This window comes from Aotus nancymaae, unplaced genomic scaffold (genome assembly GCF_030222135.1).
Source record: "Aotus nancymaae isolate 86718 unplaced genomic scaffold, 86718_ANA_hifiasm-v0.15.2.pri h1tg000014l, whole genome shotgun sequence".
NCBI classification, from domain to species: Eukaryota; Metazoa; Chordata; class Mammalia; order Primates; family Aotidae; genus Aotus; species Aotus nancymaae.
In genome coordinates this window covers 63,337,574-63,363,103 of record NW_026988425.1, presented here as the reverse complement: position 1 = coordinate 63,363,103, position 25,530 = coordinate 63,337,574, and the positions used below count along the sequence as shown (strand labels likewise).

At 39.7% G+C, this 25,530-nt stretch overlaps 1 protein-coding gene and 1 pseudogene across 2 annotated transcripts in view; one reads left to right on the top strand and one right to left on the bottom strand.

Moving 5' to 3' along the window:
• The window catches only part of CDK7 (cyclin dependent kinase 7), a 44,684-nt gene that overhangs the window by 3,842 nt on the left and 15,312 nt on the right, over positions 1-25,530 (bottom strand). For both annotated transcript variants that reach the window (XM_012462224.2, XM_021673207.2), the window contains exons 3-10: positions 24,109-24,142; positions 21,917-21,984; positions 21,062-21,130; positions 16,084-16,194; positions 14,612-14,730; positions 12,621-12,720; positions 4,606-4,692; positions 277-426 (exon numbers count right to left, since the gene is read on the bottom strand). In XM_012462224.2, the coding sequence (XP_012317647.1) occupies positions 277-426; positions 4,606-4,692; positions 12,621-12,720; positions 14,612-14,730; positions 16,084-16,194; positions 21,062-21,130; positions 21,917-21,984; positions 24,109-24,142 (738 nt within the window). The remainder of the gene's footprint in view (positions 1-276; positions 427-4,605; positions 4,693-12,620; positions 12,721-14,611; positions 14,731-16,083; positions 16,195-21,061; positions 21,131-21,916; positions 21,985-24,108; positions 24,143-25,530) is intronic.
• Positions 17,252-19,522, top strand: LOC105723808 (malate dehydrogenase, cytoplasmic-like; annotated as a pseudogene).

Here is a 25,530-nt window from a genome sequence, read left to right as displayed (position 1 = left end):
AATTATATGAAATAGATATGTATTTGTATGTTCCTAAGCAAGTGTATTAAGTGTAAATTCTCCTATATCTATCTCTGTGTGCATATAACTTAATCTCAGTCTTAACAGTGTTATGTAGTTTGGGGAAAAAGTACAAAGTTTGTTATTTCCTAAAACAAACAAAAACACATCTTTCCGTATTTAAAAAAGGTTAATTTTATGAAATTCTATTTTTATCAATGCTACAGTTAAGATTATTTTTATATTTCCTAGTATAAAAAAGATACGGTAAAATACCTGTGTGGCCGTAATTCGAGCACATGGATTAAATAAGAATAAGCCTTGTATGAGATCTAGTAAGTCGTCTCCTGCTGCACTGAAGATATGATGCAATGGAATTCCAGGAAAACTCTTAAATGTCACATAATCTGGAAGACTACACATGTCCTGTAAAAATAATTTTATAATTCAAACTGAAGGTTGAAAGGCATGTAGATCTCAAATGAAATAAATCATATTTTCAGGTGATATGATGGTTTATATAGAAAATTCCAAGAAATCTATCAAAAAGTCCTAGAACTAGTAGTAAGGCAAGGTTGGAAGGATACAAAATGAAAATTAAATCAATTTTAATTTATTATACTTGCAATGAATGTGTGGACATCAAAATTAAAAACACAGTACTATTTATAATCACCCCAAAAAGAAAAATAAAACAGGTGAAAAATGTAACAAAACATGTATAGGGTAATATACTAGAAGCTATACAATGCTAATAAAACAAATCCAAAGATCTCAATAAATGGTGAAACATACCATGTTCACATATTGGAATATTCAACAGAGGAAGGATGTCCATTCCCCTCAAATTGATTTGCAAGTTACATGTAATTTTTTTTTTTTTTTTTTTGAGATGGAGTTTCGCTCGTTACCTAGGCTGGAGTGCAATGGCGCGATCTCGGCTCACCGCAACCTCCGTCTCCCGGATTCAGGCAATTCTCCTGCCTCAGGCTCCTGAGGAGCTGGGATTACAGGCACGCGCCACCATGCCCAGCTAATTTTTGTATTTTTAGTAGAGACGGGGTTTCACCATGTTGACCAGGATGGTCTCGATCTCTTGACCTCGTGATCCACCCGCCTCGGCCTCCCAAAGTGCTAGGATTACAGGCTTGAGCCACCGCACCCGGCCTAGTTACATGTAATTTTTATCAAAATCCTGGCAAAATTATTTTAGATATAAGACCAATTATTCTACAATATAAAAAGGCAAAGGACTACAGTAGCTAAAATGATTTTGAAAAAGAACAATCAAGTGGGAGGACTCATACCTGATTTCAAGATTTAACATATAGCTACTTTAATTAAGACTGTGTTGTACTGGGGGAGAAATAGATACACAAATCAGACTTAGAAAGGACTTAATCAATAAAGAAACCCAATAAAGGACTTAGAAATCCACACAAATCAGCCAAAAGGATTTTTTTTTTTTTTTTTTTTTGAGAGGGAGTTTCGCTCTTGTTACCCAGGCTGGAGTGCAATGGCGCGATCTCGGCTCACCGCAACCTCCACCTCCTGGGTTCAGGCAATTCTCCTGTCTCAGCCTCCGGAGTAGCTGGGATTACAGGCACGCGCCACTATGCCCAGCTAATTTTTTGTATTTTTAGTAGAGACGGGGTTTCACCATGTTGACAAGGATGGTCTCGATCTCTTGACCTTGTGATCCACCCGCCTCGGCCTCCCAAAGTGCTGGGATTACAGGCTTGAGCCACCGCGCCCGGCCTTAGCCAAAAGGATTTTTGAAAAAAGTGAAAAACTTACCTCTCAGAAGTATCTTTTTTTTTTAAATAAGAAAAAAAAAGAAAAAGGTGAAAAACTAAATCAATGAAGAGACAGTCTTTTCGACAAATAGTGCTGGAGCACTTGGACATATACAGGCAAAAATCTGAACTTGGCTGGGTGTGGTGGTTCAAGCTTGTATTCCCAGCACTTTGGGAGTCTGAGGCAGGAGGGCCACTTGAGCTCAGGAGTTCGAGACCAGCCTGGACAAGAAAGTGAGACTCCCACTCCAGCCTGGGCAATGGAGTAAGACCGTCTCAAAAAACAAAAAACAAAAACAAAAACCGAAACTTGCCCTAAGTCTCACACATCATATAAAGATAAACTCTAAAGAGATCTTGGACTCAAGTGTAAAACTACAAAACTCGTAGAAAAAAAAATACAAAAAAATTGTCATGGCCAGGGTGAAGTGGCTCATTGCCTGTAATCCCAACATTTTGGGAGTCCAAGGCGAGCAAATTGCTTGAGTTCACGAGTTTGAGACTAGGCTGGGCAACATGCAGAAACCCTGTCTCTACAAAAAATACAAAAACTAGTTGGGCGTTGTGGCGCATGCCTACAGTTCCAGCTACTCAGGAGGCTGAGTTGGGAGAATGGCTTGAGCCCGAGAGGTAGAGATTACAGTGAGCCGAGATCATGCACGCCACTGCACTCCAGCCTAGACAATAGAGCCAGATCTTGTCTCAAAAAAAAAAAAAAAAAGAGAAAAAAATTGCCAGGAAAATCTTTGGGTTGGGCAAAAGAGTTCTTTGACTTGACACCAAAAGGATTGATCAATTAAAGAAAAAGTGACAAACCTGATTACAATTTTGCAGAGGATGAAAAGGCAGCACGAGGGAAAACATCTGCAAACTACATATACTTTTTGGACTATTATCTAGAATATATGAAGAGCTCTCAATACTCAGCAGTCAAAAATCAAAGAATCCAATCAGAAAATGGGGAAATGATAGGAAGAGCCATTTAACTAAAGATGGCAAATAGACACATGAAAAGATAATTTAACACCATTAGCCATTATTAGGGCAGTGAAAATCAAAATCAAAATGAGCCATCATGACACACTCATCAGAGTGCCTACAATAAGGAAGTGACAACACCAAATGCTGGAGAGGATTCTGAGAAACTGGAGCATTCATTTACTGCTAGTGGGAATACAAAACAGTATAGCTGCTCTGGAGTTTTGCAGGTTGCTTTAAAAATTAGTATGTAACTACCATATGAATCAAGAACTGAACTCCTGGGCAATTTATCCCAGAGACATAAAAACTTATTCTTACATAAAAAACTGTACATGAATGTTTATATTTATTGATAATAGCCCCACTGGGAACAACACAAATACAGATGTCCTTCAATGGGTGAATGAATGGTTGAACAAACTGTGAAATAAATCCACACAATATTAGCCAGTTAAAAAAAAAAAGAGAATGAATTTCCATTATGATGGGTATGAGAAAGTTAATCCCAAAAAGTTATATACTGTGTGATTCCATTTATCCATTTACGTAACAGTCTTGGAATGACAAAATTACAGAGCTAGGACAGATTTAGTGATTGCCAAGAGTTAAGGAGTGGGTAACAGGAAAGTGAGTATAGCTATAGAAGAATACCACGAGAGATTCTTGTGGTGATATTCTGCATCTTGACTGTAACATCCTGGTGTGATAACTGTACTGATTTTACAAGATGCTCCCATCTTTAAAAGCTAAGTAAAGGGTACATGAAATATGTCTGGAGCATTATTATTATCATTTTGAGATAGGGACTCACTCTGTTACTCAGGCTGGAGCACAGTGGCACAATCACAGCTCACTGCAGCATTGACCTCCTGGGCTCAAGCGATCCTCCTACGTCAGCCTCCTGAGTAGCTGGGACCATATATGTGCACCACTATGCCTGGCTATTTTTTTTTTTTTAATTTTTATGTTTTATAGACGTGAAGTCTCACTATGTTGCCCATCCACTAGGTTGGATGGTATATCCATCCTGGTCTTAAACCCCTGGACTCAAGTGAACCCACTCACTCCAGCCCAAAGTGCTGGGATTACAGGCGTGAGCCACTGTGCCCAGCCACAATATATAATTGTGAATTATATATTAACAATTGCATGTGAATATATAATATTCTCAAAATAAGAAGTTTAATTTTTTTTTTTTCTGGAGACAGAGTCTTGCTCTGTAGCCCAGGCTGGTCTCAAACTCCTGGCCTCAAGTGATCTGCCTACCTCAGGCTCCCAAAGTGCTGAGATTACAGGCGTGAGCTACCACACCCCACCAAGAAGTTTAATTTTTAAAAAATCAAAGAGAAACATCAGTAAGCAATTACTATTTAGAAAATCATGTTAGCCAGGTGCGATGGCTCATGCCTGTAATCCTAGCACTTTGAGAGGTGAAGACAGAACTGCTTGAGTCTAGGAGTTTGAGACCAGCCTGGGCAACATGGTGAAACCCCATCTCTATAAAAAAAAATACAAAAATTAATTTTGTAGCATGTGTATACACTCCTAACACAGCTTTATACTGAATTGTTAATAGTGATTACTCTGAGGTTGGGATTACTGGGGTGGGGGAAGAGGACTACATGTACACAAGAGGTTGGATGGTATATCACAATTTAACTTTATACTTTACATACTTGATAATTTAAAATGTTCTGAGTACATATTACAAGAAAATATAATTAATAAAGGTCTAATATTCATATGACAGCACTATATAAAGCATATGACAATTAAAAAACTTTACAGAATCCTGATTACATTTCAAAGAAAATGCATAAAGGCTTACCGGCCACTGTTCCTCAGTTGGTGTGCCCAAAGTTTCAAATATTCTCGTTAGCTGATCAAGGTCTGAATCTCCTGGCAAAAAAGGAACCTGAAAGAAAGAGGCAGACTTTTCAAGGCGGGTATTTTTTCTTCTTAGAGACAGAGTCTCGCTGTGTCACCCAGGCTAGAGTGAGTGATGTGATCCTGACTCACGGCAACCTCCTCCTGATTTCAAGCGATTTTCCTGTCTCAGCCTCCCAAGTAGCTGGGACTACAGGGGCACACCACCATGCCTGGCTAACTTTTGTATTTTTAGTAGAGATGGGGTTTTGTCATGTTGGCCAGGCTGGTCTTGAAGTCTTTTTTTTTTTTTTGAGACGGAGTTTCGCTCTTGATACCCAGGCTGGAGTGCAATGGCGCGATCTCGGCTCACCGCAACCTCCGCCTCCTGGGTTCAGGCAATTCACCTGCCTCAGCCTCCTGAGTAGCTGGGATTACAGACACGCGCCACCGTGCCCAGCTAATTTTTTGTATTAGTAGGGACGGGGTTTCACCATGTTGACCAGGATGGTCTCGATCTCTTGACCTCGTGATCCACCCGCCTCGGCCTCCCAAAGTGCTGGGATTACAGGTTTGAGCCACCGCGCCCGGCCATGGTCTTGAAGTCTTAACCTCAAGTGATCCACCCACTTTGGCCTCCCAAAGTGCTGGATTACAGGCATGAGCCACCACACCAGGCTTCGAGGTGGTTTTTGATACTTGTTAGACAACTACTATAAATTTAATAAGTATTTAAAAAAAAAACTAAAAAATTCTCCAATAAATATTGAAAATTTAGTATGAAGTATATTGGATATGTTATTAGATCCTGCCACTGCTAACCAACTACACAGCACCTTTACTATTCATTTTATTCACTCCAAATTTTAATAAACACTCACCATGTAACAGGCATTGCACTAAGCCTCAGGAATTAAAAGAGAAAAACAAAGCATTTCCTGCCCTCCCCAGAGGTGGAGGTGGTGAGCAATGCTGATACACATAAACAAGCATTTACAATTCGGTGGGTTGAGAGAGTACAAGATCCTAGACCACGCCGGAAGAGCACCTGACTTACTCTAGATGGGTCAGGAAAACTTCCTAGAGCAAGTGGCATGAAAAGTGAAGGATGAATAGGAGTTAGCCTGGGGAATAGTCTAAGATGGAAGAAGAAAACTAATCTAGCAAAAGACAGGCACAAAGGCTGAGAAGGAAGAGAATACACTAATCATAATTATGCAATTGCTTAAACTCTTTCTTTGAAGAGGTGTAAAGGCAAACTTTAGAAGAGGACAAATAATTACAAGTTAAAAATTAGTAACCTTTATTAGAACCTAAAAAAAAATTGGCGAGCTGATAAGACAGGATCAATATCCCTGCTATCTATAGACATTATTGTCCAACTCACTCTCATATCTACCTAACTATATGAAAGATATACTGTAAACAACAATGGCCTCCAACACCGTTAAGGAACAGTTTACAGACTCAATGGGAAGATATGACATTACCATATCTCAAACATTTTGATTATTGTTTACTCTTACCAGAAAAAAAAAAAAAAAAAAAAAAAAAACCAACCCCGGTGCCAGTTATCAATGTATAGATTTTCAGTTCCAAATTCACCTTTTTTGCTTTCTTCATGAAAATGGTTCTAGGCTCTTTAAATATTTTTCCCTTGCCAATAAATAAGCTTTGTCAATAGAGGATGATGGACAGACAGTACAGGAAGGAAAAGGTTTTGCTTCCTGGTTCAAGTTTGCTTGCTCAGCTGACTCCTGCAGCACCCATAGGTGCTTCTGCAGAATGGGCAATTTCTCCAGTGCTGCTCCTGCAGTGTACAGAGCCAGCTGGCCCCCTACTTTACCCTGTCACGCAGTTTTCTAGCAGGGTACTTCCACAGAGACACCTCTCCCCAGAACCCTAGAGTCAGAGTGCCAGCCCTTTCTAGTAAGCAGATTTCTAGCAAGTCTTACCAGCAAAAAGCCACAGTAATTTCTCTGCCTTCTGGTGAGCCACATTTGCCATATTCAACAAGGTCTAGATATCAGTTCTGGAGGTAGTCTTCCCTGGGTGATCTGTCTTGGCCCTAGGGTAGTGGTGGCAGGTCCTTATATCTGCTATTCCTATATTGTTAGAGTTCTCGTTACTTCTTGTCAATCCATTACTCCAGTCCCCCACTATAATTAATACTTCTTTATACTGTATACTTTCCTGATCAATGTAGGGTTTCTATTTTCTGACTGGACCTAGATTTAGTATAATTCCTAAAGTATATAACACTGTACTATTATATTCTGTATATTAAATATACATGAAAAATAGAAACTAAAAGGATGTTGACTGGGCGTGGTGGCTCACACCTGTAATCCCAGCACTCTGGGAGGTTGAGGTGGGCAGACTAGCTGAGGTCAGGAGTTTAAGAACAGCCTGGCCAACATGCTGAAACCCTGTCTCTCCCAAATATACAAAAATTAGCTGAGGGTGGTGGTGCACGCCTGTAGTCCCAGCTCCTCAGGAGGCTGAGGCAGGAGAATCGCTGGAACCTGGGAGGCAGAGGCTGCAGTGAGCAGAGATGGAGCCACTGCACTCCAGCCTGGGTGACAGAGCAAGAATCTGTCTCCAAAAAAAAAAAAAAAAAAGAAACTGAAAGGACATTAAATAATATTATAACTATTTTTAGACATGTTAATTTTCTTCTTATACCCAAAAGGATTATCTTATCTTTTGTCTTTTGTAGGGCACCTGTACCCTACCCCTCACTTTGCAGGCCTCAAATTGTAGACAAGCTCGCGATTTAAACAAAGTTTAAGGATGGATGTGCTTTTGTATGATGTAAAAATAAAACTAAGCTGTCTGATGTGTGGGATTTTACATCCCAATTTGAACAAGCCTATATAAAAGATATTTATAAGAAAAACTGGGAAAATATGAATACAGACTTAATTTTTTTTTTTTTGAGACAGAGTTTTGCTCTTGTTATCCAAGTTGGAGTACAATGACGTGATCTTGATTCACCACAATCTCTACCTCCTGGGGTCAAGCGATTCTCCTGCCTCAGCCTCCTGAGTAATTGGGATTACAGGCATGCACCACCACACCCAGCTAATTTTTTTGTATTTTTAGTAGAGATGGGGTTTCTCCATGTTGGACAGGCTGGTCTTGAACACCCCACCCCACCTCAGGTGATCCACCTGCCTCAGTCTCCCAAAGTCCAAGGATTACAGGCCTGAACCATGGTGCCTGGCTTCAGACTTGATTTTATTAAGGAATCAATGTTCATTTTTTCATATGACAATGGTATTGTGGTTATGACTAAAGAATCCTTATAGATGGGCAGGTGTGGTGGCTCACTCCTGTAATCCCAGCACTTTGGGAGGGTGGAGCAATTGAGGCTAGGAGTTTGAGACCAGCCTGGTCAACATCATGAAATCTTGTTTAAACTAAAAAAATACAAAAATTAGCCGGGTGTCATGGTGCACACCTGTAATCCCAGCTACTTGAGAGGCTGAGGCATGAGAATTGCTTGAGCCTGGGAGGCAGAGGTTGCAATGAGCTAAGACCATGCCACTGCACTCCAGCCTGGGTGACAGAGTGAGACTCTGTTTCAAAAAAAAAAAAAAAGAATCCTTATGGAGAAAAATACTAAAGAAACATGGATAAGATTACATGTTTGGGATTTTTGACAAAAATATCTAGTGTGGTAGAGTACTGATAAAATGGATCATATATTTGAAACTATTGAAGCAAGCAAGTTGATGAGTACAGATAGAGGCTCATTTAATACAGTTTTTGCTTTTGCATGTTTGAAAATACCCATAAAAAAAACTATTTTTCCTTAAAGAGCTGCTTTGGAACTTAAGCTGTGTATTTAAAATGTTTTATTTGTATTAAATAAATGAACCTTGTTAAAACACTGAATAGTACTAAAGACATAATAAAAGTTGGTTCTTTAACCCATCTTTCCCTCTTATTTTTGATAACTATGTAACTTTTGTTCAGTGCAGAGGCAATATTAAGATGAATTCTCCTTATACAATTTGGTTTTCCTAAAGTAATGATTTCCTAGCCCTCCACCACCAACTCCTGCTGCCTTATTTGGCAACTTGGTTTATACATAAGCTAAATATTCCAGTTATTAAATATCAATTTCTATATGACCAAACCAATCATATCCATCAGTTCCATTTTTTTTTTCCTGGAAGCTACCCCTGCTGAGGTCCTCACCCCATCTGCTCCAATCTGAACTAGCTACTCTCTATGCCTGATGTATACCTCCTTTCTCAGAACTTTCCTTCACTATTAAATGGGAATTCTAATGGCCTCTTTCCTGTGTTGAAGCTTATGTTCCTTGCATCTCATGTCTTCCTGTTGGTTTACTCTCGTGTTATGATAGACCATGTCCAAAAACTTCTTAAACTTTTTTTTTTAGACGGAGTCTTGCTCTTGTCACCCATGCTAGAGTGTAATGGTGCGATTTTGGCTCACTGCAACCTCCACCTCCTGAGTTTGAGAGATTCTCCTCCTTCAGCCTCTGGGGTAGCTAGGATTACAGGTGCCTGCCACCATGCCCAGATAATTTTTGTATTTCTAGTACAGACAGGGTTTCACCATGTTGGCCAGGCTGGTCTCGAACTCCTGACCTCAGGTGGTCCACCCGCCTCAGCCTCCCAAAGTGTTGGGATTATAGGCGTAAGCCACCTTGCCCGGCACTAAACTTTCTCTTTTTTGAGACAGGGTCTCACTGTTGCCTAGGCTGAAGTGCAGTAGCACAAACATGGCTCACTGCAGCCTCAACTCCTAGGCTCACGCAATCCTCCCACTTCAGCCTTCCAAGTAGCTGGGACTACAGGCATGCACACCATGTCTGGTAATTTCTTTTTTTTTTTTCTTTTTTCTAGACAGGGTCTCGCTCTGTCACCCAGGCTGGAGTGCAGTGGTACTATCTCACCTCAGTGCAGACTCAAATTCCCAGGCTCCAGTGATCCTCCCACCTCAGCCTCCTGAGTAGCTGGGACAATAGGCACTCACTAACATGCCCAGCTAATTTTTATATTTTTGGTAGAGAAAGGGTTTCACCACATTGCCCAAGTGGGTCTCACACTCCTGAGCTCAAGAAATCCACCCGCTTTGGCCTCCCAAAGTGCTGGGATTACAGGAGTGAGCTACCCTGCCTAGCCTAGATATAAATTTCTGATGTAATAAATTAAGGTTACCCTCAGAGCTAACTGAAAAGATAAACAGGCAAAGAATTCTAGGTTGAGAATCATTTTCCCTCACAACGTGAAGACTTCTAGATTCCAACGCTGTTGTTGAGAAGGCTCATGCCATTCTTTTCCCTAATCCTTTATTTTCTTTTCTATGCATGCTGCTTTTCTTCTCTGTGGAAATAAAATATTTTCCTTATGCCTTTGTATTCTGAAATTTCACAATAATGTGTCTTGGTACAGGTATTCTTTTCATTCATTTATGCAGAGCCTTTAGAACACTTAAAGTTTTATTTGTAATTTTCATAATTGTACTCTTCATGGCACTCTCAGTCTGAAGATTCACATCCAGCAATGCTTCTCTATTTTCTTGAGCTTTCCTACCCTCCATTTTCTTTGTTTTCTCTTGATACATTCTAGAATCAATCTTGGACCAATCTGTTAATTTTATCTTTTCTCTACTATAGTCCATCTATCTTTTTTTTTTTTTTTTTTTTTTTTTGAGACAGGGTTTCACAATGCTTTCCAGGTTGCTCTTGAACTCCTGGGCTCAAGAGATTCTCCTGCCTCTCAAGTAGCTGGGACCGCAGGTATGCACCATCATGCCTGGCCATCTCTTTATATTTTGATTTTACTTAAAGAGTTTTGCAGCTTACTTTCCCATTCCTTTCACTGTTTTTGTTTGCCTTTGGCTGTCCTCTATTGTATCTCTTATTTGATTGTTCCTTTTTAAAAAAGCATGGTGTGCTTATTCTATAGATGCATTATAATCTCTTAGGTCTCTGAAGATTTGAAAGGTGACTGGGGCGGTGAATTTTCTTCTGCTCTAGTTGTTTCCATTTTTTCCAAGTTTCTTTTTTAGTTTGTTTTAGTCTGCCTTTCATTTTGGAAGTATTCATTACTATCTGAAGATCCTTAATAACTATCTGGTGATCCCTGGCTAAGCATTCATATGGGCAACATTTCTACCTTTTCAATTGAGTGCAGGGATAGCTTAAAATAGGACAAGCAGTAGGCAGACTAGTACGATTCTTAGAAAGCTTCTTAGAGTCTGCATTTCATTTTCCTTATAACTTTAAAGATGATTCCAACAACAATGCCAATGGCTAATAAATTTCCAAGTATCATTGTTAACAGGTCCACACTCTCTAACCTGCCTACTCTCAACTGCTGTCTCTCTTCATATGGAATTCTGTTTTCTTCTTGGCCATGAATGGATTTTGGCAGTTAATAAATTTTCAATGTGAATTTCTGGTATACTGTGTGTTCATGCAAGTAGCAGATTCATCATGCCAGCTGATTCACAGGACCCCGTTAGCACTGTGATTATCATATCACCTTCAAGTCTGAATGTGTGGGTGTTTTCTAAAAATGCCCACTGGGCGAGCTTCTCAAAATGATGCACAGAATTTACTTTTTTTTTTTTTTTTTAAGAGATTGGGGTCTTGCTATATTGTTCAGGCTGACCTCAAACTCCTGAGCTCAAGTGATCCTCCCATCTCAGCTTCCCAAGTAGCTGGGGCTATAGGCATGAGCCACCACTATGCTTAGTTAAACTAAACATTTTTAGTTTAGTGTTAACTTTTCTCTTTGGTGTACATAAGTTGTTTTCTGTGTTCAAGGAGATAAAAAAAAGCTATTCAATCTTGGTTTGAATTTCTTTAAATACATATGGCTTGAGGAGGACAGCAGGGATTGGAATATGGAGAGAGAAAAAACTCCTGGCTTCAGAAGGATTCCCTAATATCCCTTTACCTTCATCATTCAGAAGGGCTAGTCTTTCTGCAGATCTAAACTTTACAGCTAAAGAGAAGTTTCCAAGTAACATCTTTCTCTCTGATGAGGGTAAGTAGGGGATTTTTTTTTTTTTTAAGAAATGGGGTTTCACCATGTTGGTCAGGCTGGTCTCGAACTCCTGACGTCGTGATCCGCCCACCTCGGCCTCCCAAAGTGCTGGGATTACAGGCGCGAGCCACCGCGCCCGGCCTGGGGATTTTCTTACTGTAAGATGATGGTTTGTGTTAGAGAAATGCTATAGTAACATTGTATCTGTTCTGTTTTAACAGAACTAAAATACTGGTCTCACACAAGGTTGAAGTTATACAGAACGTTAGCTGCAGTGGTTGGTATTATGTATCTCCTAAAGCATACTTAAAACAGCTCCAAACAAAAAACCCCTCAGGAGGACAAGAGTTTACCTAAACATATTTAGTTATTATAGAGATACTGTCATATTACAAGTGAATTTCTATGTTCTGAAGTATAAAACTATCTACAATAAAGTTCTTATTGTCCTAAATGGAAGATATTCTCATTTCATATTAACATTTAATTTAAAATGCTGCATTTGGCTTTTTAAAAATTGGTCTATTTGTAGGCTTTTTGTTGTAAGGACATTGGTAGGACAAAAATTCTTTGGTTTTTTTTTTTGAGACAGAGTCTTGCTCTGATGCTCAGGCTGGAGTGCAGTGGCGCAATGTTGGCTCACTGTAACCTCCGACTCCCAGGTTCAAGCGATTCTCCTGTCTCAGCCTTTTGATTAGCTGGGACTACAGACACCGACCACCACGCCTGGCTAATTTTTCTGTTTTTAGTAGAGACAGGGGTTTCACCTTGTTGGCCAGGCTGGCCTCGAACTCCTGACCTCAAGTGATCCACTTGCCTCTGCCTCCCAAAGTGCTGGGATTAAAGGCATGAGCCACCATGCTCAGGCTAGGACAAGAATTCTTATACAAACTGTAAGAACAAATAACTCCAACAGCAATATTAAAGTGTGTACATTTAGACTTACCCTTAGAAGTAACTCTGCTAATATACAGCCAACAGCCCACATGTCCACACCTACACCATACATCCTAGCTCCAAATAGTAACTCAGGGGCCCGATACCACCTACAGAACAAAAAGAATTAGTATCATTTTAGCATAAAATTATCAAAGCACATCTTAGAGATGAATGATCCTTGTCTGTTTTTAAAGCCAATCCCTTATTTTAAGCACTAGATACCATACTATTTCATGAAGTTTTAAATATAATACTTTTGCAATTCTCTCCTTTTTCTCCTACATTATCAGTCTTTTGTTTTCTACTAGACCTTTCCCAATGATGTACAAACATACTAGTATTCCTCCAGCCTAAAACTTCTCTGGACACTACCTCCCCTAACAGGTACCTCCTCATTCTCTGATTAGTTCAAAGAATTGTCTATTCTTACTATCTCCAATTCTTTTTCTTCCATCCTCTCTTAAAACCTTTTCAATCAGGATTTTATCCTTACCATTCTACCACAACTGCTCTTATCAAGCTTATCAATGATGTCCACACTGCTAAATCTCATTGTCAACTCTCAGAGTCTTCATCTTAATTTGACTTATTAGCAATATTTGATTTACAGACAGAGACAATATGAGATACTGGTAGATGAGAAAGCATCAGTTAACAATGCTCTTGTACATAGGGCCCTGTTTCTATGAGTTCCTGAATGATGAGCTTAATTGATCTAGCAATCACATAAACAATTATTCACATCCCCTACTTCTTACTCAGGGCTTAGGTGACTTATACTCAATGACATGTATTTGAAATAAGATGGCAAAATAATTTAAAATAGAGAATTTGGGGCCAGGCACAATGGCTCACACCTGTAATCCCAGAAATCTGGGAGGCCGAGGTGAGAGGATTGCTTGAGTGCAGGACTTTGAGACCAGCCTGGGCAACATGGCGAGATCCATCTCAATAAAAACTTTTAAAAATTAGACAGCCGTGGCCAGGTGTGGTGGCTCACGCCTGTAATCCCAGCACTTTGGGATGCCAAGGTGGGCAAATCACAAGGTCAAGAGTTTGAGACTAGCCTGACCAACATGGCAAAACCACTTCTCTACTAAAAATACAAAAGTTAGCTGGGCGTGGTGGCGAACACCTGTAATCCCAGCTACTCAGGAGGCTGAGGCAGGAGAATCGCTTGAACCCAGGAGGCAGAGGTTGCAGTGAGCAGATATTGCGCCACTGCACTCCAGCCTGGGTGACAGAGTGAGACTCTTATCAAAAAAAAAAAAAAAAATTAGCCAGCTGTGGTAGGGCATGCCTGTGGCCCCAGATTCTCAGGAGGCTGAGGTAGGAGGATTGCTTGCACCTAGGAGGTCAAGGCTGCAGTGAGTAGTGTTTGCACAACCGCACTCCAGCCTGGATGACAGGGCAAGATCCTGTCTCAAAAAAGAAAAAGAAAAAATACAGAATTTGAAAATCTTTGCAGATCCTTAAAAGAGTCTTGAAAATTAATAAAATGCCACTGGGACAGAAATTATAAAATCTATCATTTCTATTTAATGTGATTTTCTGTTTTTACATATCAAAAATACAAACGGAAAATATAATTACTAATATGAAAAATTCAAATATCAAGACATTGCTTTGTTCAGAGAATTTTCATTCACATGGAAGGATACAGAATCAGGACTGACCAATAATAATAAACATGGGTTTAATAAATCAGGTGATTAGGTAAAATAGCCACTGAAATTCTAGATTATCTCATAACTAAAATGTAAAAGTATAAATTATTCCCATTTACAAGGTAAATGTTTTAGGATTGAGTTAAACTCTGTTTGAAAAAGGGCTGTGTATGTTTTCATCATGGTAAAATATACCTAACATAAAAAGGGCAGTATTTTTTTTAGAGGATACCAACAATGATTCCTGAACTCTGCCAAGATATTTTAGAGAAGCCAGTTGATGCTCATTTATGATCAACATCCTGCACATGCAGCTTTAAGGGATTCTTACCTGGTTACAACCTGATGTGTATAAGCTCTATTGGGGCTCCCAAATGATTTGGCCAGGCCAAAATCTGCCAGTTTTAGAACTCCATTTTCATCTAGCAACAAGTTGTTTGGTTTCAGATCCTATATGATAGAAATTTTAAACAAACAAATAAGCAGGGTAGGGGAGAACACTGTAGTGCTACATTTAGTTGGCGTAACTTTAAACTTAGCAAAAATAGGTTAACACCTGAAATTTAAACAATCAATATTTTTTCCATTGATTTAAAATGTTACCAAAGCAAAATTAGCTTGGTTATATTATATAACCTTGGCAAGGTACTTAATACCTCTAAGCCTCAATTTACATACTTCATAGAGTTTCTGGGAGGATTAAATTTGATATTTTCTGTAGTCTACTGTAATGACTGGCTCATAGTAGGCACCCAATAAATGGTTCCTACTATTAATAAAAATATGAACTTTCATAAAAACACTATGCATTTGTTAATGCATATCATATAAAGAATGAGGATTAACATTCTTCAAAATCTATGCTAAAAAGACATCAGCAATAACCTAAAAGTGATTCCAAACTTAAGCTATTAGAATTATTAGTTATAAATTATATATTCTTACTACTTATCTAAATAAGGAACATCTACCTAGCTAAATTATCAGCATTGTTCTAAAAGCTGAATGTTCCCATATTTTCGTACATTGTATTTTGTACCTTGAATTTTAGAGCTACCAGAAACATTTCTTTTCTAGTTGTATTTTGGCATTGTATGAGTTAATTCAAGACCATTACTATATATTTTTTCCCTACAACAACACTGTAGCACAAAGAATACTGAACTTAAAGCCAAAAGACCTATTTTTTTGTTTTTGAGAGAGAAACAGGGTTTCACTTTGCAACCCAGGCTAGAGTACAGTGGCGTGATTTCAGCTCACTGCAACTCCTGCCTCCTGGGCTCAGGTGATCCTCCGACCTCAACCTCCTGAGCAGCTGGGACTACAGATGTGCACCACCACACCCAGCTGATTTCTGTATTTTTTGTAGAGGCGAGTTTTCATTATATTGCCCAGGCTGGTCTTGAACTCCTGGGCTCGAGTGATCTGCCTGCCTCGGCCTCCCAAAGTGCTGGGAACACAGGCGTAAGCCACCGCACCTGGCCCAAGATCTATGTTTTAATACTCTGTCTGCTATCAGCAGCCAATCTTGAAAAAAACTATAACCATGGTCAGGTCACTTAGCAACTTAGCTCTTAATCTATTAAAAAAATGAGGGACTAGATCTCTTCCAGTTCTAAGTTTCACATAGTAATCTGGAGTCCTCACAGCACCAACGGCTGGAACAACTGAAGGGAATATATGGGATAAAATGGTCCAGCTGTATCTTCATTTTGTTAAACAATTTACATATTCAGACTATTATGTACTAAATGGGCTACATAAAACTTGACTAGCATAAAGAAGCAATATTAGAAACCTTACCCTGTGTAGGATCCAGTGTTGATGTAAATATTCTAATCCTTGAAGAGTCATCAGCATGTAGGCTTTGATGTGTGATGGTGTCAGCACAAGACTATTATCCTTTATTATAACCTGTAAAGCAATATAAAACATACAGGTACCTTTTATTATTTCAAATAAACTCTACCATAAAAAACAATTTACGGACTTAAAATGAGTATATCCATACAGGAGACTCTCAAGAGAGGTTATATAAGTTTCCACAGGAAGCACTGTCAGAATCTCCATAGTTACGTGGGTAGGGAGAGCACTTCTGGTGTGAAAAGAAAGCAGTGCTTTGTCCTCTACTGCTTTCACATGAAAGTAGCAAACACTTATTGTTTTTGCTTGCATCTTCTGACAACAGCGTTCAATATTCCTTTGGGAAGCCTCTTTTCTCAGCTTAGTCCCAGACAGAACTGAGCCAACGTGAGGTCTCCAGAGGTAGGCACATGCACATGACCCAGACATGGCCATTACCACACTGTAGTCTCCTGGTCAAGTGACTGGTTCAGGGATACAAGACAAGTCAATCAACCAAGCCAAGTACTTGTGCTAGAATCAAAGAAAAGAAACCTATTCTTTCCTCAGGTAGTATTAAACTCTACAAACATATTCCAAGAAGTGTCTGGAATACCATATTGAGAACTATACACATGAAGAAGGCAACAGAGAAGAAAACAGAGCTGAGTTAAAGTGTAAGACTGAGTTTTGATGGCATTGTGAGCTGTGTCTAATGTCAGTTTATTTCTAGATTTATCAGTTAGAAACTAAAAGTTCCCTTTTTCTTTAAAATCAAATGTAAGGTAAAACATACCCTTTTTAGTGTATAGTTCCATGAGTTTTGACAAAAGCATCCAGTCATGTAACTACCACTATAATCAAAACATAGTTCCGTAACCTCCCAAAATTCCGAGGCCCCTTTGTACTTACTCCTTTCCTTTACCTCAAAGCCCCCACAATCACTGATCTGGTTTCTGGCTTCTTTGGCCTTTCCCAGAATATCACATAAATGAAATTATTCAATAGTCTTTTTAGCCTGGGTTCTTTCACTTAGTATAATGCATTTGAGATTCATCTATGTTGTTGCATTTAACAATAGTTTGTTTCTATTCCTGAGTAGTATTTCAGTTTTTTGTACAATTACTTGATGAGGGATGTTTGGACAATTACGAATCCACTTTTGACAATTACGAATAAAGTCCAACATCTGTGTACCAAGTAAATTCTGGCATATGTTTATTTATTTTTTTTTTTTTGAGACGGGAGTCTCACTGTTGCCTAGGATGGAGTGCAGTGGTGTGATCTTGGCTCACTGCAACCTCCTCCTCCCAGTTCAAGCAGTTCTCCTGCCTCAGCCTCCTGGGTATCTGGGATTACAGGTGCCCATCACCATGGCTGGCTATTTTTTTTTTTTTTTTTTTTTTTTTTAGTAGATATGGGGTTTCATTGTGTTGGACAGGCTAGTCTCAAACTCTTGACCTCTGGTGATCCGCCTGCCTCGGCCTCCCAAAGTGCTGGGATTATTATAGGTGTGAGCCACCACTCCCAGCCTCTTTCTTTTAGATAAATACCTAGCAGTGATATTGCTAGATCACAAGATTAATGATTAGTGATACTTATCACAATTATTAGTGATGCTATTATAGATCACAATACTAGTGGTATTGATGCTGGAAAGACCCAACACAATAGGCTATGGACTCAATCACCATCAGTTTGAACAGTTAATGTGTTCCTTTTACTTTTTGATAATGTGTTGTATGAAATCCTTTTTTGCTTTGATTTGGCTGGTGTATATTTAATTGTATTAGAAATTGTATCATTTCACTGCTTTCTCACCAGCAGTGTATAAGAATTCCAGCTGTACCGGCCATGTGTCGTGGCTCATGCCTGTAATCCTAGCACTTCGGGAGGCAGATCACCTGAGGTAAAGAGCTCAAGACCAAGCTGGGCGCGGTGGCTCAAGCCTGTAATCCCAGCACTTTGGGAGGCCGAGGCGGGTGGATCACGAGGTCAAGAGATCAAGACCATGCTGGTCAACATGGTGAAACCCCGTCTCTACTAATACAAAAAATTAGCTGGGCATGGTGGCGCGTGCCTATAATCCCAGCTACTCAGGAGGCTGAGGCAGGAGAATTGCCTGAACCCAGTAGGTGGAGGTTGCGGTGAGCCGAGATCGCGCTATTGCACTCCAGCCTGGGTAACAAGAGTGAAACTCCGTTTCAAAAAAAAAAGAAAAAAAGAGTTCAAGACCAGCCTGGCTAACATGGTTGGGGAAACCCTGCCTCTATTAAAAATACAAAAATTATCCGGGCATGGTGGCAGGCACCCCCATAATCCCAGCTACTCAGGAGGCTGAGGCAGGAGAATTTCTTGAACCTGGGAGGCAGAGGTTTCAGTGAGTCGAGATCATGCCACTGCACTCCAGCCTGGGTGACAAAGAGAGACTCCATCTTGGAAAACAAAAACCAAAAAACTTCCGAGAGGTAACCTGACTCTCTGAGGTTCATTTTGCAGGTGTTGAAATTGTCCCTGCAGTTTTTAATCATGTCTGAACCACAGAGTCCTTGTGACCGGAGCAACTGGTCAAATTGTATATTCACTGCTGAACAGTATTAGAAATAGATCTGTCTTTGATGAAGACCAGCCTATAATTTTTGTGCTGTTGGATGTCACCCCCATGATGGGTATTCTGTCCTAATGGAACTGCAAGACTGTACCCTTCCCCTCCTGAAAGATGTCATTGCAACAGATAAAGAAGAGGTTTCCTTCAAAAACCTGGATGTGGCCTTTCTCGTGGCTTCCATGCAAAGAAGGGAAGGCATGGAGAAAAGATTTACTGAAAGCAAAAGTGAAAATTTCAAATCCCAGGGTGCAGCCTTGGAGAAATACAACAAGAAGTCAGTTAAGGTTATTGTTGTGGGTAATCCAGCCAATACCAACTGCCTGACTGCCTCCAAGTTGGCTCCATCCATGCCCAAGGAGAACTTCAGTTGCTTGACTTGTTTGGATCACAACTGAGCTAAAGCTCAAATTGCTCTTCAACTTGATGTGACTGCTAATGATGTAACAAATGTCGTTATCTGGGGAAACCATTCCTTGACTCAGTATCCAGATGTCAACCATGCCAAGGTGAAATTGCAAGGAAAGTAAGTTGTGTTTATGAAGTTCTGAAAGATGACAGCAGGCTCAAGGAGAATTTGTCATGACTATGCAGCAGCGTGGCACTGCTATCATCAAGGCTCGAAAACTATCCAGAGCAATGTCTGCTGCAAAAGCCATCTGTGACCACATCAGGGACATGTTTGTGTCAGAGGGAGAGTTTGTGTCCATGGGTGTTATCTCTGATGGCAACTCCTATGGTATTCCTGATGATCTGCTCTGCTCATTCCCTGTTGTAATCAAGAATAAGACCTAGATGGCCAGGCACGGTGGCTCACGCCTGTAATCCCAGCACTTTGGGAGGCCGAGGCGGGTGGATCACGAGGTCAAGAGATCGAGACCATCCTGGTCAACATGGTGAAACCCCGTCTCTACTAAAAATACAAAAAATTAGCTGGGCATGGTGGCACGTGCCTGTAATCTCAGCTACTCAGGAAGCTGAGGCAGGAGAATTGCCTGAACCCAGGAGGCGGAGATTGCAGTGAGCCGAGATCACGCCATTGCAATCCAGCCTAGGTAATAAGAGCGAAACTCCGTCTCAAATAAATAAATAAAAAAATAAATAAGACCTAGAAGTTTGTTGAAGGTCTCCCTATTAATGATTTTTCATGTGAGAAGATAGATCTTACTGCAAAGGAACTGAAAGAAGAAAAAGAAACTGCTTTTGAATTTCTTTCCTCTGCCTGACTAGACAATGATGTTACTAAATGCCTCAAAGCTGAAGAATCTAAATGTCGTCTTTGACTCAAGTACCAAATAATAATAATGTTATAGTTAAGTTACTTGTGAAGAACAACACATTTTAAAGATTATATGCTTCTTGGTACAGGTTTGTGAATGACAGTTTATCATCATGTTGTTAGTGTGCATTCTAAATAAATATATATTGAAACTAAAAAAAGAATCGCTTGAACCTGGGAGGCAGAGGGTGTGGTGAGTTGAGATCATGCCACTGCAATCTTGCCTGGGTAACAGAATGAGGCTCTGTCAAACTTGGCTTTCAAAAGAATGACATTACTCTGATTATATGGAAACAAGCTTCTTTATTTTTTAATATAATTTTTAAAGTAGAGACAGGATCTCACTATATTGTCCAGGCTGGTCTTGAACTCCTGGGCTTAAGCAGTCCTCCTTCCTTGGCCTCTCAAAGTGCTAAGATTATAGGTGTGGGTCACTGCACCTGGCTGGAAATAAGCTTTAAATTCTTACAGGTCAGCTGGGCACAATGACTCACGCCTGTAATCCTAGCACTTTGGGAGGCTGAGGCAGGCAGATTACTTGAGGTTAGGAGTTCAAGACCAGCGTGGCCAACCTGGTTAAATCCTGACTCTACTAAAAAATTCACCGGGCGTGGTGGCACTCGTAATCCCAGCTACTCTGGAGGTTGAGGTAAGAGAATTGCTTGAACCCAGGAGTTGAAGGCTGTAGTAAGCTGAGATCATGCCATTGCCCTCCAGCCTGGTGACAGAGCAAGACTCTGTCTTAAAAAAAAAAAAAAAAATTATAGGTCTAATGCTCATTTCTCGAAAAATGACGTCAATAAGCTATGGGAACTTGGTAGGCAGAAATGCCACAATGAAATCCAAATCTCTTTATGTAACACTGGAAATATCATTAAATGATTAGAAGAAAGTAAGAGATCCTTTTGACTCAGAGTACATTCAGATTTCAACAAAATTAAGCTGCTGCTGCTTTTTTTTTTCCCTACCAGTATCTTCTTAGGTAGAAAACAAATATTTAGGCTCTTTTTTTTTAAACTGGGACAAAAGAATTTCTCCAGGAATCTTAATCTTACCTCTAGATCGGTTTCCATAAAATCAAAGACAAGGCTAATATTAGATTTATGTCCAAAAGCATCAAGGAGCTGCAAAGTAAAAAAAAATTAAAATGTGATTCACTAATTCCTCCAGTATCACAGCAACTGAGGCAGTTTTTAAAAATTTAAAAAGCATTTAAACTATTGGTAATTCCCTCTAAAGCTTAAATCATTTGATTAAATTTGACATTTGTCCTTTTTTGGACAGTATTAAAGGAATTAGTATTTTGAAGTACAAAAATATTAGATTTTACTAAAAAAAATACCCAACCTCTTCTCCCAAATATTTGGAGTTATAATTAAGAAATTAACCAATGAAAACCTCATTCTAGTCTCCAATTAACAAAAAAAGTCCCAAGCATGATACTAAAGAAATCCTCTAAATAACAGCAGCTATCACTGAATGAATGAGTACACTTTTTATGGCAGGCAGGCACCATTTCAGATACTTTACATGTATTCAATTAGCTAGTTTCACAACCAACCTATGAGGCAGGGACTCTGGGGAGTTGTGAGGGAACACACTCAAGGTCTCACACAGGCAGAAAGAAATGTTTTGAATTCGGGCTGACAGTCTCAGCCACTGTATGCTAGAGCTCCCTGACTTCAAAATTATTTCTTACAAAATTAGCCTACATTAAACATTTCATTTACTTAATCAGTTGTATAGTTTTAAAGACAATGCCTACTGAAGCAACTGGGATAGAAAATGCACTTCCTTTAAGCTTCTGCAAGGCTCATCTAGAAGTCATCTTGCTGAGCCTTTAATCAACATCCATTACATTAAGAAAAGGCAGAGTCCCAAATCCCAGTAACAATTTTGATCATACTCACACCAATTATATTTGGATGACTTAGCTCCTGTAATAATTTTATCTCTCTTAAGGCTGTTCTATTTATACCTACATAAAAAGGCAAAGCAAAAAGTGAGTAATTATGAAATCTCAAACTTTACAAACCCATATTTTTTAAAGAAAGGTTAGTCATCTCAGAAAATAGGGAACATTGCACAAAAAAATAAGGGGTACTTTGACAATTTTTATGACAAATCTGTTATTTTACATTGTTTTACTTTTATTTATTATTATTTTTTTGAGATGGGGTCTCATTCTGTCAGTCAGGTTGGAATGCAGTGGCATGATGGCTCACTGCAGCCTCCACCTCCCAGACTCAAGTGATTCTCCCACCTCAGCCTCCCGAGTAGCTGGGACCACAGGTGCGAACCTCTACGCCTGGCTAATTTTTGATATTTTTGGTGGAGATAGGGTTTTGCCATGCTGGCCAGGCTGGTCTCGAACCCCTGAGCTTAAGCAATCCACCCACCTCAGCCTCCCAAAGCGCTGGGATTACAGGTGTGACCTACCATGCCAGGCCTATATTCCTTTATTTTAAAAATAGCTTAACAAAGACTATGACGGTGGAAAAAAAAATTCACTTTATCTATAGGATATTAGGATCTGAAGACCACTAGACTAACAACATATATAAGTGTGCAGCATACAGGTGATAAACTTTCCCACTCTTGCCCTACAAATATTAGTGGCATATTGTTTGTGCTAAAAGCAAACTAGTGATAAGATAGTATCTTTTCTAATACTAATGAGAGATTTCAAAATTAAAAATAAGATACAGGCCAGGTGGGGTGGCTCGCAATCCCAGCACTTTGGGAGGCCAAGATGTGCAGATAACTTGAGGCCAGGAGTTTGAGACCAGCCTGGCCAACATAGTGAAACCCTATCTCTACTGAAAATACAAAAAATTGGCTGGGCATGGTGACACACACCTGTAATCCCAGCTACTTGGGAAGCTGAGGCAGGAGAATCGCTTGAACCTGGGAGGCAGAGGTTGCAGTGAACCGAGATTGCACCACTGCACTCCAGCCTGGGCAACAGAGCATGACTCTGTCTCAGAAAAAATAAATAAAATAAAAATAAGATATAGTACTGGCACTTACACAGACAATGGGTCTCTTTTATAATAGCTATTTTATGATGACTCTTAATAAATAAGACTTTGGAAGAAAACTTAATGAAATATTTTCCCCATGTATCTATTCCATAGTAAGCTTTATATACTTTCATGAAAATGTATCCTGAATTTTCCAAGTAGTTAGAAACTCAGAAACAGAAAGAACAATGGCTTGTAACACCTGTAACAGTAATGAAGACAGAAAGACTAATTAAGCTTGTTGGCTTCCATTTATGCTGGTGAATGTTTCTCTGAACATCCAATTGGTAAAAATCACCAAATACTCCTTTCTCTATCCTGAATCTATCTTTACTCTTCAGGGACCCTGCAATAACTCTATCCAGAACCATTACTAACTCTTATTAATTAACACTTTGCTCATTTATTCACTGAGAATGAAAACTTTATGCTGGGCATGGTAGCTCAAGCCTGTAATCCCAGCACTTTGGGAGGCCGAGGTGGGAGGATAGCTTGAGGCCAGGAGTTTGAGACAATCCTAAGCAACATAGCCAGACCCCGTCTCTACAAAAAATAAAACATTAACCACAAGTGATAGCACATGTTTATAGCTACTCAGGAGGCTGAGGTGGGAGAAATGCTTGAGAACAGAAGTTTGAGGCTGCAGTGAGCTATGATTGTGTTGCTGTACTCCAGCCTGGGTGACAGAGCAAGACCCTTTTTTTTTTTTTTTTTTTTTTTTTTTTTTTTTTTTTGAGACAGAGTTTCGCTCTTGTTACCCAGGCTGGAGTGCAATGGCGCGATCTCGGCTCACCGCAACCTCCGCCTCCTGGGTTCAGGCAATTCTCCTGCCTCAGCCTCCTGAGTGGCTGGGATTACAGGCACGCGCCACCATGCCCAGCTAATTTTTTTGTATTAGTAGAGACGGGGTTTCACAATGTTGACCAGGATGGTCTCGATCTCTTGACCTCGTGATCCACCCGCCTCGGCCTCCCAAAGTGCTGGGATTACAGGCTTGAGCCACCGCGCCCGGCCCCCTTTTTTTTTAAAAAAAAAAAAAAGGAGAAAACTTTTCCTGTCAGTTTACATTAAATACTTACCATCTTTAGCTTCTGATCTATGTCCAAGTTTGATCTGGTAGAATGGGAAAAAAAAACCAAACACATTAAAATGTGTTAAATTATTTAGAATCAATGAATAATGTGTAAACACTTCAAATACCTGGCTATAGCAAAAAAAAAATTACCAACCCATATGTACCCAGTAGGCAAAAAGAGAATACGAATCATGATCAGAAAGATAAAATTAACAAGAGAGAATCAAGTACCTACTCTTGTCCCTTAAGTTTCCTAACTACACATTCAAATAATAAAATTAAGAAAAATCTATTTTATCTTTTCAAGGTTCAATGTGGAACAAATAACTAAGGGTATCCTGATTTAAAATAAATATTTAACATCAAGTTAGCCTACTTGGGAGGAAAGATATAGAAAATAACATGCTGTATAGTTGGTAATAAGCCTAACAATATGCTCTTAGACACCATGTTTTTCAAAAAGCAAAATTACAAATTGTGATGGATATGAAAAATGGTTAAACGGTTGTTACTCTGAATAAACATAACAAATTACAGCAACAGGTTTAGTCTTACACAAAATTAATTACCTGGGTAAAGAACATTCTCTTACTTTTTAAAAAACTGTCAGTAATCACGAAAAGACTGGCAGGGTGTGGTGGCTCACACTTGTAAATTCCAGCACTTCGACAGTCCAAGGTGGGAGGATCACTTGAGTTTAAGACCAGCCTGGGTAACATAGCAAGACCTTGTGTCTACTAAAAAAATTTAAAAATTAGCCAGGAGTGGTGGCATGTACCTACAGTCCCAAGTACTTGGGAGACTGAGGCAGGAAGATTGCTTGAGACCAGGCTATAGTGAGCCATGATCACACTGCTATACTCCAGTCTAGGCAACAGAGAGAGGCTGTCTCAAACAAACAAAAATACAGGTGGCTCATGCCTGTAATCCCAGTATTTTGGGAGACCTGGGTAGGAAGATCGCTTGAGTACAGGAGTTAAAGACCAGCCTGGGCAACATAGCAAGACATCGTCTCTACAAAAAATTTAAAAAGTTACCCAGGCATGCTGATACATGCCTGTAGTTCCACCTACTTGGGAGGCTGAGGTGGGAGAATTGCTTGAGCCCCAGAGTTCAAGACTGCAGTGAGCTATGATTGTGCCACTGCACTCCAGCCTGGGCAACAGAGCGGGTGATCCTACTTATAACAAACAAAAAAAACACAGAATTTTTTATTTAAAAGGAGGCCATTTGGGATTCATAATTTGCTCACTAGAGAGCCCCTGGGCCCTGAATAATCAGCAGTGGTAATGAGGTAGTATACACCATGGGCCTCAGCTGAAACTCTGAGACATACTGGCTTCAGGTGTAACCCAGCACATTCAGAACAGTAGTGACTACCAGGAGAGACTCCTTCTGTTTGAGAAAAGGAGAGGGAAGAGTAAAG